Here is an 18,735-nt window from a genome sequence, read left to right as displayed (position 1 = left end):
ACTGTGTGACTCTTCAGACAGCAGAAAAAACATCAAAATTGCAAGAAGGTATGAAGTGTCATAGCTTCCTCAGTCTTTTCAAGCAGTTGCTCTTTTAGAAAAATAATAATGCTTATCAGCATAAATTGGTCATGAGAGTCATAGCAATGATTATGTACACTTGTCCATAGATAATGTAAATTTTTGAAAAAGATCCAAAAGCCAGAATTAGGAAAACAGAAAAATAATAACATTGGTTATAGCTGGATTTTTCTTTTGTTTTAATTGTTCAATATATGTGCCTTTAAATGTGTGCTGGACTATTCAAAGCAGTGTCGGAATGAGCCTGAAGATGTTGCATGGAGTAATGTGGGCAATTTTTGTTGGCTTGTCTTCTGAGATTTCTTTCTGATTACCTAGACGCTGGTTGCAGATTCTCACTAGCCTAAATCCAGAGTAACTCTTCTGCAATATATTTATTCTTTGGAGATGTACTGGAACAATGGTTCTTAACCTTTCATCTACAACTGCACCACAAAGTATGTAACACTGTAAACAAGTGCTCCCTAAATCACAAGTACAAATTATGACATAAAAACAGCACTCCAGACATCTCTATTGATATCTTTATGGTATATGCAGATGAGACCCAGATCCCAGGTGTACACTCAATGAAACCCTTGTGCCTGATGGCAAGCAGACAACTCCTTAATATTAAACTGGATTCCTGTTTGCTGTGTGCCACTTTTTAAAGAGCCTAGATTAGAAATCTAGGACCTGGGATTTTATTGGGGGGAGGGGGCAAGTAGGCGAGTGTAAAACAAATGTAAAGCAGTGTAAAATATGTCTCCTTCATTGGATGTCAGAAGACATTGCAGTAAGGAAGAGAGGCTGCTTAAAACTCTGAGTATCCCCCCATTCCATTCAAAACAAAACACTTCCCAAAATTTATAGATCATCCTTTGGGGGGAATCTATGTGGACCCCATTAAGAACCAATGTACCATAATAAAGACAGAATTTTTGTCTCAAGTGCTTTATGTTGGATAGCCATAATAGTCACAAATGAAAGATAGCTATCCATGCTTCCAATATATAGTTCTCTGACACATTGCATGTAGAGACAACAGATTTTAAAAATATATTTGGTCACCGTTCTGTTGTCATATAAATGAAATGCCAGAAAAATAGGGAGGGGAGCCTTCCTTTGGTTAAAAAAATAACATCTGTTACAAAAGATACAAGTCTAGCTTATAAAATTTTGCTACATCTTTACATTACCAATGTGGAGAAATGTTTTAATGCTAGTCACAACTCAGTGATAGAACTCTGGACCCCCCAAAATAAAACATACAGTCCTTCATATGAAGGCATTTCTTAATACAATAAAACTCATGTCTTATAAAATTCAAAGATGTCTGTAACAGCGTCTGTCTGCTCCAGTGATAAAAATGGATGACATATTTGACTGAAGTTTGAAACTCAGTGATATATGTGGCTGTGGCATGTTGCTGGAACTCTGAAATGTTGACTTGTGATCCCTGACTGGATATCCCTGCCCACTATCCCCACGGTATTGTGCCCGTCTTTAATAGTGATGAAGGATTTTTTCCCCCATCTGATAGGGATATCAGGCAGGTATGAGAGTCCTGATATACAGAAAGTAATAATTTGCTTGGCTTTTAATTAATTTGCATTTTCCAGTTCCTCTGGTTCTCTGTATATATTTCCATTCAAATGTAAGGTTTTATGTTTTATACTTTGGATCTTAACAATGTAATGAAAGGATATATTAAAGATAGTATTTTGCATAATTCTTTTGCAATTTTTATTTTAAGGTTTTTAATCAGAGTACTTGTATTCTTATTTTTACATTTTATAAGGAATGTATCTAGTGGTGGCAACAATAAATTATAGAGAAGAAGCTGCGTTGGCAAAATGTGGCTGCTGGTAGGGAGCTCAATCTCTCTCCTCACTGTTTAAAGACCTGTCTGTACAATTAAACAGCTACTTGTTTGTGATAAACTATCTTTTGTATATATTTATACAAAATTACCTCATTCTTGTTGCCTACACACCTTCTAAGCCCTGAACCTGATACCTATCTGACCATTTCCCCTCATAAGTACAATAAAACTGTTTTCTTTTTGAGTTACCATCAGCTTCTTGTGTGCCATGATCAAATAAAGGCAAAAGAATTTTAGTTGGTCCCTCAGATCCCTAGAGTGGGTCAGCATAATTCTATATATGCTTGAACAACTGGGTAAGACAGACAGAAAAGCAAACAAGAAAGAAAGAAAGGTGATGCCTAACCAAGAAGAAGTAAAGGGAGCCTAATGTGGGGGGAATCATCATATCCCTCCATCTTAGGCCATGATGGCAGCATCATGCAGCCAAAACAAAGGATGGAATGGACAAGAAACCACACACAACTGATATGGATTTGGGGGTAAAACCTTAGAAGAAACACTCCACCACTCTTCTTTTTCTCTGCAGCAGATCGTCATTTGGGTTTCAGGAAAATATAGAAAAGGATGTCCTACGTATCCTTCATTATCAGTCAGTAACTCAGCATATTATTCAAAACAAATAATAAATGCTAGTTAATAACTATCATGCCTCATTTACCCTCATCACATAATCAAGTTTGCTTGTAATAGCTGAATGCAGATTCCAATCTGTAGGAAGTATTCCATGTGAGTTAACTGAAGGATTTGTCACAAGACCTGGACACAAATTGGGAACAGTGTACACCCTAGTGTTGATTATTTTAAGAGTAAGATCTGATTGAGGAAGCCTATTCTGGCATTATCACATAATTAAGATGTTAATCTATGTGGTATAAAGGAGGCTTAAAATGCTTTTAATCAGTCAGTAAGAGTTCCTCTAGTAACCTGTTGCCAGTATTTGAGGGCATCTATGGCACAGTATAGAAACAGAAACAGGGGTATTCATGTATAGCCTGAATATAGCCTCGGAAAGAAGAACAGTGGGTTGGCAAATATCTGATATGAAGGTAAATAGACCAGGGAGAGTCAGCCCCAGGAAATGGGCTATCCCATATTCTGGGTGGAGTTGTATTCCTCTAAAGGAGCAGCTTCATAGCTTGAGGGGGCTCCTGGAACTTGTCCTCCTGCTGACAGTAGTGGCCAGAGGTGCCTTTCACCAGTTCTGGCTGGTGAGTCAGCTGCGAACTTTCCTGGGCAGAAAAGATACTTTCACTGTGGTACATGCCCTGGTTATGGCTAGATTAGAGTACTACAGTGTCCTTTATGTGCAGCTGCTCTTTAAAACTGTCTAGAACAGCCTTTATCAATTATTTTACTGTTGAAATATTCTTCAGGTTTCAAGAAACCCCAGAAGTGGCACAACTGCAGAATATGGTTGGGAAAGATAGCTGTGTACATGCCTCCCATTCCCACCCCCTCTAGGCCATCGGGGGGGGGGGGAGCAGATTGACATAGCCATATATGGTCATATCACCTGATGTTTAATAATTTTTTTAAAACATTAAAATTATTTAACTCTGATTCATTCAGGAAAACATTGTTGATTTTATTGCAAATGTCTATTAAGAATGCTCATTAGTTCTTCTATAACCACGAAGCAGCATTCCTGGTCCTGACTCTGAACAAATGTGAAATCTGATACCAAATTACTATTTTTCAGCCATGTAGCCCAATCTATGCATGTTTACTAAACTTAATCAGCATAATTTTCCCTGAATTAAATATGCATATGATAGCTGATTAAATTACCTCATTACGTTGTAGTGAGGCCAAAGTAACCACAATGACTTTCTTGAAGGAAAGGTAAGATACAAATAAATTAGGTAAGAAATAAGAACATCAAGTGTTACAAAAGATCTTTTCCATCATACTGCTTTCTCCAGAATTTTCTCCCCATAATTCTGTTGTACAACATCAGTGTTTCTACGCTTATCTCGAACAAGAATCTAACTGCATGCTACACAGCCTTTACTTTATGTCCAGGTCTGCCGGGAATACATGTGCTGCCCCAAAAACATTGCCTCCTACCAACACCAATTTGTTGGTTATTCCTGGCCTCAAAGACATTTGCCTGGTCTTGATCTGGTGGAAAAAGTTGCCAGCTAAGATGGAATATTTAAAGTTCCACAAGGCCTCCAAAATGGCCCCTCTTCCACCAGGTTGATGGTTCAGGCCACAGGTGCCTGAAGTTATATGGGTATTATTAAAAACAGTGCCAGAGCAGAAAATGTTTTGCAAGGAAAGGGGAATAGCTTTCTTTCCTCTCCCTCTCAAATTGTTTCCCACTTGATTGAATACCCTCTCTTATGCCATTGGGCCACAACAAATTACAAGGACCATAGAAAATGTGGAGATTCTGGGTTTCTTCTATAAAGTAAGCATGCCACCATCTGGCTGTTGTTGTAATGACATCCTTGTTCTAGCATTTGGCAAAGAACATTATTGTGTAATTCCAGCTTTAATGCCTCTTCCAAACTCATTCTTGTAATGTATTTCCAAGCATCTTACATTTTTTATCCATCTCTTATTCCAAGGAACTTGGGGCAGTGTATGTGGTTCCCCCCTTCCCATTTTATACTAAAAATTCTTTTATCCAAAATCCTTTCTGGTTGAAGGCAGTGTTTTCAGAACTGTAAGACTATTGAATTCCCAAGCAGTTATCTATCAGTGTTTTTGCAGAAAATACCGAGTTGCACTTACCTGTAACTGTTGTTCATGTACATCTTCTGAAAAGACACACACTGCGATTATGCCTGTGTACAGGCTAGCCATGGACAGGGTTGTCCTAGCTTGTAGAGACTTAAGGGTGCTTGTTCTAAAAAATAACCATTATGAACTATAGTTAAGACCCAGCTATCAGAGCAGATTGTTTCCCATGCCTCATAAAGGCAGGCTAGTCTGTCCCTGAACTGAGGTCTTCTGCCTGAAACTGGATGGTCAGAACTTCATTGAAGTGCTGATGTGGGGCTGGTGAAGGAAGGAAGAACCCGAAGCCATTTGGCATTTTGTATGTTCTTTTTAATTGTAGACAGAAACTCATCAGTAGTCTGTGAGAAAAGTCTTGAACCCTTGAAAGGGAAGTCTTCTGTCTTACAGTACAGCTCTAGTAGGAGGGCAATTGTGCACAGCCAATGCTTTCTCCAGACTCTCTTGCAGATGCATCTTGCTGCCTGCTGGCCCCCATTTATTTCTTATTTAGAAAATCTTATGGCCTCTGACTGAATCAGCTTGGCCAGTGATTGGGGTTCCACAGGCAGGACATCGAAGTACTGTGACAGCTTCTCCCATAGGAAGAGCTGGCGGCCCTCCGTAACAGCCTAAAATTTAAATCTCCTGAAGAATGTATTTGTTTTTACTCATAGAGTCCAGTTAGGAACCCAAAGGTTGAGTTGCAAAAATAATTTAACTTTTTTTTTCAAATATTTATTACATAAAGCACACTTTACATAAAGTGCACAACATATTAAAACCATAGTAATCATAATTTAAAAACATAACATTTCTAACTACAAATAGAATAGACCAACAAAGAATGGACTAAACGCGTTTCAACCCCAAGGGATCTTCCTCAGTGGTCAAATTATTGTGAGAAATACACTCATTTAAAATAAAAATCAAAGGCTTGCTGGGTGACAAAGAAAAATCTGTTAGGTGCTGCTCCAACTAGTCTTTCTTATGTAAAGGTATCTGATTTGGAGCCCACTTTCTAAAATATGCACTTCCAGAGGCCACCACTCTGCTTTTCCCCAGCTCTCAATCACCAGTGCATTCCCATACGTCAGAAAGAACTTGCATAAAACTTTGTTGACTTTAAATCTGTCACTTGGCTCAAACTTTGACTGTTTCTGCATGGAGGAACTAACCTTACAGTGCTTCCTGCTTGCAAATGTACAGTTGTCAGATGCGCGTTTGAATACCTCCTCGCAGAGGATCCCTCTCACGTTTTTCTATGTGCCTTGTAGCGGCTGCAAAGGAAAACAAGCCAAACTTCTCCCCACCCACCCCCTGCTCCTTGGCTTGTCAATCACAGCAAGCCACCAATCACAGTATAACGGTTCTTTCAGAGTCAAACTTTCTCCCCCCCCAAAGCCCCGAATTTTTTAAAAAGAGGTATTTCCACATTGCAATAAGGTAATGACACAACACAGAAGCATTTAAAATAAAAAAATTAACACTTCCATGTTGCTATAGACAAGTACCAGAATGATTGTTTCAGACTTTATGTCTGGTTAGATTTGCGAGAGGCTGGAAATAGTACCTGGACCCCAAAGAGTGATTTTGTGTGAATAATGGGCTTAAAAACAAAGCACACAGATGCCTGGCTGATCGGGAGAGGGCTGTTTCATAACATGCCCCCACCCTCTTTCCCCATTCATTCCTCACCACCAAAAAACGCAAACAGGACTGTGTTTTCTGTGCCTGATCCCAAAAAGACCACCAACGCTTTACAGAAGATTTTATTTTACCTTTGACAAAGTAGCTTTGTGGTCCTGCAGCAATGTCGACAGCGCCATTTAAAAAAAAATTCAGAGCAGGAAATGGAGGGGGGAAGGCAGGTGCAAGGGTGGGGCAATGCAACAGAGACTATCACGCCTTTTCCCCTCCATATGGGCTTGCCCCTGTTTGCTCTATAATGAGAAGTGAGATAGCAAGTGGCAAATTGAGACTGTTTCCACATAAGGAATCTGCCTCTGGACAGCCTCTTGTTGCTGGCAGGTTTTAGAACACTCTCCACATAACGTCTGCATCCCAAGGCTGTCCAGGGGCTGGCTTGAGTTTGTGGCAGATTTCTCTCAGGATCAGAGAAATTGCCAAAACTGGATTTGCCACTTGTTATCTCACTTCTCATCAGGGAACAACCAGGGGCAAGCCCATATGGGGGCGTGAGGAGGTGTGCAAATGCGCAGCTTACAACTATACATTAGGAAGCAGGAGGCAGCATGAGGTTTGCACCTCTGTGACAAAATGGTATGAGTTTTGATGATTTCTCTCATCCCAAGGCAAATCTGGCCAAAAGTCAGTCCCTGGACAGCCTAGGGATGCAGACAATGACATGTAGAAGGGGTTCTAAAATCTGCCAGAAACGAGAGGCAGATTCCTCGTGCAGAAATGGTCTTTGTTCTGCTACCCACCTGAAACAAATTTCTGGACAATGAAATATATGGAGGAAAGTTGTGAGCATTGCCAAGATCTTGAGAAAACAGGATTTTGTAAGTCCATTTACACTGGATTGCAATTAATTCAAAAGAAGCTTTAGCTAAACATCCTAAAGAAGTTCCTGACAGATCGGTTCCTCAGTGGAATGGGTTTCCTTGGTAGGTGGTAGGTTCTCCTTTTTTGGAAATTTTTAAGCAGAATCTGACAGACATGCTGATTTTATGAACGTAGGCAGATAGTGAGTGAGTGGGCAGGATGTGTCGGTGCTTGTCTCTTGTGACCCTTCCTTACATACTCAGTGAATTGCTGATAGCCATTGTGGGATGGTAGGTGAATTTCCTCCAGGCCAGGCTGGATTCTGGAGATTTTTGATGGTGGTGGGGAAATCACTTGGGCATGAAATTGGGGTCACTGTGGGAAGGCAGATAGTTGTGCATTCTTGCATTGTGCAGGGGAATGACCCAGGAGGTACCTTCCAACTCTATCTACTTGCTTTCTACTTGCTTATCATGGGATCTAAACCATAAATTCAACTCAGACATTAACTGTGAGAACTTAATGAAAGGAGCATCTTTCTTCAAAATTCATTATTTTATATTGGGCACGATCACAAAGAGGTGCTCACGGTCTGAGTAAGAATTGGATTTGCCTAAGCTGCTGATGCCCACCACAAGTTTCCAAAATTAGCCTGATGAGTAATCAGCTCAAGACAATCCCATCTCAGGCTGTAAATTTGGAAAATGGATTACGGGAAACTTCTGACCTGACCAAAGGTTACCAAACTGGTAAGGAAGTCAGTTGCCTTTTTATAGATCTACTAGCAGGAAATGGGGGGAGGGGGGCAAACCCTTACATAGCAAGTATGTGTTTATATTTAATCAAAATCCTTACCTCAGAAGCTTCAAATGGGAGCGTTTGCACTCTGATCTAGTTTTATTCCTTTATTCCCAACATTCATTTTGGGAAATCAACATTTACTTTTTTGATTAACTTTACTTCCTGTGCAGTTTGAAAAGTTTTTTGAGGTTCAAAGCAGAAAACAAACAAACAACTTTTCAAAAAGTTCCTCTGAATTCTACTTAAAGGATAAATTTACATCCTGATCTCCAGGAAGATAACTCAGATAGGGTTAGAATGGTGCTTCAGGATTCCAACAGCTGTATAGGCTTGGCTTGAGACAGACAATAATTTTAGGAGAGATCAGGGTGGAATACTGAAGATATTTCACCTGTGGTGTGTGATTTTGTCCCCAAAATAGTTTGGCAGGTGACCTATGGAACGTGTTGATAAAAACTAGAGGAATGAGTATGAACACATTGAGCAATGATGACATGATGTATCATCATAATCTTCAATCCTATGAAAATCAGTATCAACAGGGAGTTTGTGAGGTGGCTAATGGTGGACAGTTTGGAAAAGGTGTTGAGAATGCTCAGTTACATGAAACATGAATTGCTGAAAGTTGAGTTAAATAATTTAATTCTTTCCAAACAGCCCAGCAGGTTGCGTTATACATAGCTCAGTTCTCCAGGCCCTCTCATATGTTTTCTTTACCTTACTAGGGCCCAGTCTTTAAAAACATACACCACTTTTTCAAGTGAGTATTCCTTATAATAAGATCTTTTAATACAAAGAGCTGGAACGGTCTTGGCCAATGGACAACAGGGGCAGTTGTCCCAAGCAACATGCTATTGGGAGGCTTACACACACCCATGGCCTTACCCCTCCAACAAAAAAGAAAAGAAAAACAGACTCCCACCACAATCACTTGCACCTGTCTCATTCAGGTATGACTGCTAATCTCCAGGTGGGGCCAGGAGATCTCTTGGAATTTCAACGGATCTCCAGGCTACAGAGAACTCTTCCCTTGGAGAAAATGGCTGCTTTGGACTGTAAACTTTATACCTTCTGAGGTCCCTCCATCACCTTAATTTCCAAAAAAATTCCCACCTGGAGCTGGCAAGGTAAGCAGCAGTTGCTTGTGCATACTTCATCAGTGATTCATTCAGCCGGCGTCTAAAGGCAGCTCCCACCCACTTCTATCATTGATGACTGCCCTTGCTTGGACCTGGCACGGAGGGCCAATGGAGATGGCAGTGACTTTTAAGCCCCATCCTGTACTCTTGCCCAGTGTTCCAGAATACTGAAGACTGTTCCTGATGAGCAACTATTCTTTCTTCTGGACAGTCTGATAATTTCATTCTGGCATTGTACTTTGTGGAAAACAGAAAAGATAGAACACCATAAATTTGTTTTAGTTATTCAAACTTTACCAAACTCTTCTTGTGATTTACTACAACATACAGAAGTATAGGGATAACCAATATAATTCCTAACTCATGAACTCATTAACACTAGAAATTACATTGGATTTTTCTACTGAAGGTAGTATGAAGAAATACTATGACATCAGCAATATGTAATTATGAAAAAGATAAAACAGAACAGTAAAGCAAAATGCAAGCGTTGTCTTTTGAATGTATATGCTGAAACGTTGCCTTTTTTAAAAAGTATACTCCTACTATACAGCCATGTCCTGGAATGTAGCCATTATGGAATAAGATACTCTATTTACCATCCATCTAGTGAAAACTTTAAGCTGTAGGTTGGCTTCACTAGCCTCTGAATATAATAAAACTCAAATGTAACTCAGAATTAAAATAGTTTGATATCAATGAAGTTTCAAATCTGGCCAGTGTAACTGATTAAGCAAAGCACAAGGCAGTGGAGAGCCAACTCTTTGGGCTCCCTTTTACTTTATAGGACATGAGTAGGACTAAGGCCATGTTTGCAAGGATGGTGTTCCGATGTGCTGCGATGCACAATTGCAAGCTATTGAGATCTGCTCTGGGGAGAATTCTATTCATACAGGATTGTTGTGTGATGCAGGATGGCTGAGGGAAAGGCTTAGCCCTACTAATATTATTGTGGAACATAACCATCCTTTAATGTGTGTCGCCTAATGCAAGGCCAAATCACACACTCAAAAAAAGAAAGAAAAAAAGGTAGGCATCAAACAGTGAGCAAGCGAATTCCTGTTGTTCCATTTCAAGTACTGCATGAAGCCCATAATTCCAGTACCACAAAATATATTTTGTATATTTCTCATCTGATATTTTAAACAATCTTGTAAGCACCTTCACACAGGTATAAATTAATCAGGAACCCTGTTAAATTCCTAAAATAGGGCAACGTCAAAGTTATGGATAATTCAAAACCCATTTGATTGTAAGTAGATCAAAGTAAAAGAAGTTGACATAGTCTAGGTCAGGGGTAGTCAACCTGTAGTCCTCCAGATGTTCATGGACTACAATTCCCATGAGTCCATAATCTAGGTCACTTCCAAGCACCTTTTTTCTTCTCTATCCTTTCTTCAAAATTTTGTACTCATTGTTCCAACTTGGTGTAGCCAGCTTGGTGTAGTGGTTAGAAGCATGGATTTCTAACATGGGAAGCCGGATTTGATTCCCCACTACCCCACATGCAGCCAGCTGGGTGACCTTGAGCTCGCCACAGTACTGATAAAACTGTTCTGACTAAGCAGTAATATCAGGGCTCTCTCAGACTCACTTCCCTCACAGTGTGTTTGTTGTGGGAAGAGGAAAGGAGATTGTAAGTCACTTTGAGACTCCTTCTGGTAGAGAAAAGCGGTATATGAGCACCAGTTCTTCTTCTTCCAGCAACAACATAAGTGCATTGAAATAATATGTGGAACATTTCTATATTAGATGGGTGTCATCTGGACTTGGGATACTGATTTAACCTCTAAATGGAAAATCCAGAAAGAAATTCCCCACAACTTAATGTTTTGCTGGTTACAGAGAGAACAGTAGCAACTGTTCAAAATGTGACATTTCAGAATTTACACATGAATGAAATCAGTGAAAATATTTTAATTTACCTACTAGGTTCCAGCACCATGTCTTTACAGTTAGGAAAAGAATGAAAGTGCTGTACATAAAACTGAGTACTAAAGAGAAATCTGGATTTTACAGTGAAAGGCCCCAGGGAATTTTTTAAAAGAAAGTGTTGCAAGTGCAACCTCCTATTTAGAAGATGTCTAAAAATGGATCGAAATGATAATATATTCACGTTTAAGTGGGGAATATTTTTCCTTCAGGAGGCTTACTGCATACTGCTGCAAATAAATTTTATTTGCATTTCTTCTTTCTCCTTTGCTTTTCTAGTGGTTCCACATTGGCACCATACTGTAGGTCACATTGTGCAAAGGCTGAATGCTGCTTCATATAAGAACCAGCTCTTCCTTTTCTTCATAACTGACCCGCAAGACCTATACCACATTGCAAACAGGCTTTGTCACAAGCTGTGGCATTCAAACAGCTCAGATGATCACTGGGGTGATCACTCCAGAGCCTGCAAATGGCCGCACTATTCCAAGCTAACTCTGTTTCTTTACAATATCCAAGGAAACTGCTACTTCTGCCATATCAGAGATGTGTGTGTGACAGTGCAGGCACAACACTTATGTTTTCCATATATTGTGCTTGGCCTGTAGATGGATTAGATGGCCTGTATGGCCCCTTCCAACTCTATGATTCTATGATATATTCACATGTAAACAGAACACACACATCCTTCATTTGTCTTGATTTTATAAGCCTTGTTCTCACAAATAGCAGATTACGTGGTAAACCTGTGCCACGGCTGTACTATATTAGACTGTAGCTGGGGGCACATAGTCAGCCTTTCTTATCTTTTTTACTGTTGAAAAACCCCTGGAACATTCTTCAAGAAACCCAAAAAGTGGCGTGATCATGCAGAATATGATTGGGAAGCATAGCTGTGTACACGCCCACCTCGGGCCCTCCCCTTCCCATCCTCTCTAGGCCTATCATCGGCTGTTTTGGGGAGAGGAGGAATCAACATGACCATATATCGTCATATCACCTACAAATGTTTAACAATTTTTTAAAAAAATATATTAAAAATTAATTAGCTCCTATCCATTTATGAAACCCTTCTAGGGCCATCAAGAAATCCCAGGGTTTCACAAAACCCTGGTTGAGAAAGCCAGGATTAATGGTTCCTCCCTACAAAAGCAAAGCCCAGATCTTTGCATGCAGAAAACTAGATGCAAGAGCAAGTTTTCTAACCTAGCAGTATCCCCTGCATGCTAGTTTCACCTGTGCAGGACTCAGTTTGGAGGGATTGAACATTGTACCTTGTGTGTCCACATTTCCAGACTAAAGTAGTGTAGTCCAGTTATAGGTTCTATAACCTCACTCAGTTTATGAGAATTATAGGTCTTAGTACTTAAATGTACCCAGGCAGCTCAAATAAACGAGTTCTCCTGTATTTGAAGGGCTTTGGTAACTATCATAATATAAATGAGGCTATATACTAGTGAACTAGTAGCTATTTATCAGTCACAAAATGTTTATAGTAAGCAACTGTGATCCATGTGATGGTCACCTCTAGACTGGACTTCTGTAACTTGTTCCATGCAGGCTTGCCCTTAGCCTTGATCTGGAAACTACAACTGGTCCAAAACGCAGAGGCCAGGGTCCTCACAGCAACACCTTGGAGTGCCCACATTTGGCCCATTCTCCATCAACTATAGTGGATTGTAGTTGGATTCCGGATCAGGCTAAAGGTTCTGGTAATTACCTTTAAAGTCATATGTGGTTAGGGCCCAGTGTACCTAAGAGAACGCCTCCCTGTCTATGCCCCTCAAAGAACATTATGCTCCACCACCACCAACCGGCTAACGATCCCTGGCCCTAAGGAAGCCCACCTAGCCTCAACCAGGGCTAGAGCCTTCTCTGTCCTGGCCCCCACCTGGTGGAATGAGCTCCCGGAGGAAATCAGGGCCTTGACACAGCTAAAGCAATTCAGCAGGGCCTGCAAAAGGGAGCTCTTTCAGCGGCATCTGCTTGAGACCAAGTGACCAGCAACATCTACAGAGCCCCTGCTCCCTCCCTCCCAAAAATCTACTCATGTGTTCTGCTTTGGACCTGTTCACATTGTCATAGTCTGTTACTTCTGTTATAGTTTAATGTTAATATTATTACTGTTGTTATGAAAAACTAAATTCCATGTACCATTTTCTACATTTTATGTAAACTGCCCTGAGCCTCAGGGGAGGGTGGTATATAAATACAAAAATCAATCAATCAATAAAATAAACTGCCAATACAGAAAAATAATGGAAGCATGGTGGAGGGTGTGCATGAACATATGGCACATTCTTGATCCTTCAATTGTAATCTGAAGGACCATCTGAATTGTTCCAAAATTTCCTCAGTTGCACTTGTTCTTCTGCCAAGTGAATGGCTCCAATTCAATCTATTATGTAGAGAAAGCTACCAAAGACAATCAATGAGTGGAGGAAAAAGGGGGGGGGGACCTCAGAAATTTAAATTTTCAGTGGGACATTTACTGTAGACTTTCTATTAGACAAGACCAATATAACACACAACTGAGATATTGTAACAGTCTGGCCAACTCTTTAAAATCTGCTATAAAAGCAGGTGCCTTATTTCAGCAAATTTATGCCTCCTCTGGCACACACTGATCTACAAGCCATTACCTGAACATATCAGGCATGCCCAATCTTAGAAGCTAAGCAGGGTTAGCCTTGGTTAATATTTGGATGGGAGACTTATGAAAACTATGGTTGTGACATGGAGGAATGCAATGGCAAACCATCTCTGAACACTTCTTGCCTGGTTGCCTGACAATCTTACAATCATAGGCTTTCCTAGTGACACTATACACACATCATACAATAAATAACTGATGTACAAATAAAGCCAGATAACTCACTCAGCAGTTACTTTGTGTGTTCTGAACATATCAAATGCCACTAAGTTTTCAGGCTAAGACATCATACTTTAGTTGTTCAGGATGTTACCATAAGTGGGAGCCAATAAACAGACACCAAGTATCCATATGTTCTCCAGCCTGGCTGGCCAGCAATGATCTTCAGATGTTAGCACTCCATGTCGCTTTCAGTACCCATGTTTAAAACATAAGTCCTTAGTTCCTCGGAGTTGCCTGAAGTATTCATTTGGATATTCAGATGGTTCTATCATGAAAGAACATAATCACCTGATGGTAATATCTGGAAGTGAAATATTCAGAACATTTTTCATTGTCATACTTCCCAAAGTTATGTAGGCAACTACAATGAATTCCTCCTCTTTGCAACAATCCATCCTCCAGGATTCATATCCATATGCAACATCTTCATCACCCACTTGTCTTTCCGTGCTCCATCAACAAATTCATCCAGAGACAACTGCCCTAAAGAATCAATGCAAGAGAGAGGGCAGTGACAATGGGTCAAAGATGCAGGAGAACAAATAAAAACCTACCTATTCTGTGTGTGCACATCACTGCCTATGGAATACCCCTTAAATAACAATGTGCAACCCAAGAGTCTTTCCTCTGCCATCTATCATCAACTTTTTCACTGGAGGAGGAGGAGGAAGGGGGGAAGTACAGAGGGTGATTCCTCCTCATGCCTGTTCCAATGCTCCAATGAGAGTTGTAATAAAAGCTGTGACCTATTTTATTCCAAAGCTCTTTGAGTTGTGTATTCCTTCAATGGGCAAAATCCTGCCCTCCTGCTAGGCATTCAGAATGCCCTAATTTTTGGTTCAGTTCTAACTAAAAATTGTGAACAAAATAAATTTGAAGAATGACAGCCAGCTTGCAGTCCAACATTTCTATTTAGGGGACATTCTGAAGAAGCTTAAATGAACTGAATTTTGCCAGCTTGAGGTTTTAAAATGATGAAATGCTGCTTCTTTGGTAACATTCTTCAGTGTACCAATTAAAAATCTGCCTGGCAACAGTGTTACAAATAAGGCACCACTATCAGCCAGATGACACATAACTTACCATCTCCGTTCTCATCCACTAACTGAAATATCCTGTCGACAACCTCCTCTGGAGTGAGACCGGGGGTCCCTCTATCATCTTCAGGCTGGCATATTTTTTTAAGTTTGTAAATAGCCTGGAAGAAAGAAGATCAATTATGAAAGGAGTTGTGTCAAGGAGAAAACAGCCAAAAATAAATGTCTGATTCTGAGGTGAAGTTGTAAAAAACAGTCAGAATCATAGAATTACAAGGTTGGAAGGGACCTCTTGGGTCATTTAGTTCAATCCCCTACCCAATACAAGACATTCACAATCATATCGCTCATCCAATATAACCTGTCGCCTCTTTGAACCTTCACAGAACTAGCCTCTCCGTCAGATAGCTATCCAGCCTCTGTTTAAAAATCTCCAAACATGGAGAACTCACCACCTCCCAAGGAAGTCTGTTCCACTGAGAAACAGCTCTAACTGTCTGAAACTTCTTCTGGATGTTTAGATGGAGTTTCTTTTGGATTAATTTCATCCCATTGTTTCTGGGACAAGAGAGAATACTGCTCCATCCTTCATATGGCACCCTTTTAAATACTTGAAGATGGTTATCAGATCCCCTCTCAGTTGTCTCCTCTCCAGACCAAGCTCCTCCACCTTTCCTCATACATCTTGGTGTCCAAACCCCTCACCATCTTTGTTGCCCTTCTCTGGACGCACTCCAGTTTGTCTAGATTCCTCTTCAACTGTGGTGCCCAAAACTGAACACACTACTCCAAGTGAGGCCAAGCCAGAGCAGAGTAAAGTAGTACCATAACCTCCTCTTTTAGGTCTTCTCCTGACTTTAACAGCTACTCCTTGGAAGAATGTCTCTTTTACATACTGCAGGTTGGCTCTGCCATAGAAAATCCCTACTGACCTTAAAACTAGGGCTGAGATTTTACCTAAATGTCTAAGACAGACATTTCCAATGATATAGGTCTTCCGCATCTGTTGTTCATGAGTCACCTAAGATGACAGGCTGGCTTAGTAAGGAAATCAGGCTTTTAATTTTAGTAGAAGGTATTAGCTCTGCAGGTGTCTAGGTCAATAAGGGAACAGAGAGGAGCAGACTGGGCTCTTTTATGATAAAGACAATTTTGTTCCTCAGACTAGAGGATACTTAAACTTAATAGTTCTGTTCTTGTTATCTGTGATCTTTGTGAGATATTTTTACTTGCTTCCTTACAACTGTTTTCTGTTTGCACTGTATATATGGGCCCTCAAATCGCAGAACATTGCTCTTCATTTCTAACTAGATGGCTAGGCTTATAAGAATGTCCAGACCACTGAGAGTCCATGCGGACTGACAGGACAATCTGAGCTTGGTGATGCATGGAGCAATTGGGTGGCCTGAACCTGGCAGATGTCTACAGCTGCTTGGATGATAGCAGCAGAGGCTGAGGGGAAACTTCCCACTGTGATTAATAACCTGTTGAAGGCAATAACACATACTGAGGGGTAAATACAGCAGGGCTCAGGGTCTCACCAGGGATGTGTGGCACGTTGATATTGGCAGTAGGCTCCTCTTGAGGGTGGAATTATGGCTGGAAAGACTGAATCCAGCAACGGATGAAACCAGACAGCGTTATAAAAGTTCAACAAGCCTGGATTAAGACATCCCCTTCCCCAAATTGCAGCATCCAGATGGGAGGCACAAGAGGATGTGGAAGATGTAATAAACAACCTCCTTTCATGGTCCGATGATATGGGGGGGGGGATTGCCCAGTTTAGAAGATCACAAAGAGAAAGAGCATAAGTAACAGAACTCATATGAATGCTTCAGCTCTTATAAAATCCTCTTTGTCTCTTGTGAATGCTGTTGGTATCTATCCACATCACAGATTTCCCAAATCCAGTGTTTGGTGTGCTCATCAACAGTTACTAAGTGGTTAAAACTTGTGATAACGTAATTATCCCTTTACATTCCATTAAAACTACTGATTTTCTAAAGATGGTTTTTTTATTCTAATTCTTCAACAGTTCTAGACTTCTGGAATCTCTGTCCTTCCACCTATGAATCCAACTCTTTTGGGCCAAAAACTAGACTACTGCCTCATCCCCCAACCTGTCTTATTCCTATACACTTCTGAAAAGCTGGACAAGAGAGAAAGAAATTTAGGATTCCATCCTTTATGCTGAAGCCTCACTGTCACACCGATATGATTTACAATACATACAAACCTAATAAAAGTGGTGTGTGTGTGTATATTTAACTATTCATATACTATTATTGAATGAAGCAAATAGTGCTTATCTTTATAATAATATAGTTTCAGAAACCTCTGGTGAAATTATCAAGGCAAAGGTATGGTCAAAATGTCAGTTTTCAAATGGAGGGAGGATGAATGATTCACCTCAGTTGTATGTGTTTCTCATTCAAGACTGGAGAATTAACAGGTCTGCTGTACTGACATCTCATAACTGGGTTTTCCATGACTTCATAAACAGGAAAAAATCTTGCACAATTAGTTGAAGTCAAGATGGTTTATGCAGAAGTTACAACCCTGGAGCTATGGAATTAGTGATAGATCTAGTAATAAATGATACATTTCTACTTACCTCAACTATTTCTAAGAGTTCAGTCTTGTCTATGCAACCATTCCCATCTTTATCATATACTTTGAAGGTCCATTTTAGTTTGTGTTCCAACTTTCCCCGCAAAACAAGATTCAAGGCAGCTACATATTCGAGGAAGTCAATGGTGTTATCCTGTGGAGACAAAACAGATCTAATTAGAAAAACTCACGGAATTTCAGCTGCCTTCAACTGACATATAAAGCAGTGTCCATTCACTGCTTTGGTGACCCTCAAGAATATAAACATTTTGATCATTTGCTTTCTTTGGGAAAGGTGAATTAATTTTACCATATTTTGTATGCTTTTCTTTTTAAGAAATTGGAGCCACAAGGAAACAAGTAAAGTATCAGTTATGGGCATTCATTGAAAAATGTAATAAATTAATAAATAAGACTAGTTATAACCAGTCGTTTGTAGATTGCTATATGCAATTTTCAAGTATCGCTGGGGATCAAGCCAAGAGAAACCCTTCCAAAGTCAACCATCAAACAAGATGCCATAAATTTCTGAATTTGTGGGGGTGTTGCATGTTCTATGTCCACACAAACTCCTACTGTACTACAGCAGCAACATCCATTTAAATGCTAGTATATGTTTCCATGTGTATACTGGTCCTCTGCAACTTTTCATGCTCACAATTTGCTGGTGATCATCTTGATCTAATGGGAAGGAAAACATCTAAATGGAGCAGTTCAGCAGAACTTGCAAGTTTGCTTAACAATGGCTGCATTTAACTTAGGCATTCTAAAAGTTACTGCATAGTCTTGAGATATGAAACAGTGAACTCCACTCCTCATCTCAGCAGGTGACCTGATATGGAAGGGTTGCTCAGTATGTTGGGAAGAGTTCATATAATTCCACAGAGAAGCGTGGTTTGTGGTTGAAACATCCTTAACTCATTTGTTCAGGATAATACACCTGGTATAGCTGCTTCTGAATCTTGATTGCAAAGGTAAACTATAAGACCGATTCTGCATGAGGAATCTGACCCAGGATACCCTTTGGTTGCTGGCAGGTTCTAGTGCTGCTTTCATATGATGTTGTCAGCAACCTGAGGCTGTCCAGGGGCTGGCTCACGTTTTGGCCATATTTGCCTCAAGATGAAGGAAATCGCCAAAACTGGATTTGCCACTTAGTAT

At 40.2% G+C, this 18,735-nt stretch overlaps 1 protein-coding gene across 7 annotated transcripts in view; it reads right to left on the bottom strand.

Annotated features, from left to right (window-relative positions):
• Positions 1-8,686: 8,686 nt before the first annotated feature.
• The window catches only part of GUCA1B (guanylate cyclase activator 1B), a 27,544-nt gene continuing 17,495 nt past the window's right edge, over positions 8,687-18,735 (bottom strand). For 4 of the 7 annotated variants that reach the window (XM_077334886.1, XM_077334884.1, XM_077334887.1 and 1 more), the window contains 3 exons: positions 17,579-17,728; positions 15,011-15,125; positions 8,688-14,410 (listed from right to left, as the gene is read on the bottom strand). In XM_077334886.1, the coding sequence (XP_077191001.1) occupies positions 14,289-14,410; positions 15,011-15,125; positions 17,579-17,728 (387 nt within the window). In that variant the 3' untranslated portion in view covers positions 8,688-14,288. Of the gene's footprint in view, positions 14,411-15,010; positions 15,126-17,578; positions 17,729-18,735 lie in introns of all 7 variants that reach the window. The other 3 variants (XM_077334888.1, XM_077334889.1, XM_077334890.1) reach the window with 1 other exon arrangement.

Source organism: Paroedura picta, chromosome 4 (genome assembly GCF_049243985.1).
Source record: "Paroedura picta isolate Pp20150507F chromosome 4, Ppicta_v3.0, whole genome shotgun sequence".
Classification (NCBI taxonomy): Eukaryota; Metazoa; Chordata; class Lepidosauria; order Squamata; family Gekkonidae; genus Paroedura; species Paroedura picta.
This window is presented reverse-complemented; position numbering and strand designations above follow the sequence as displayed.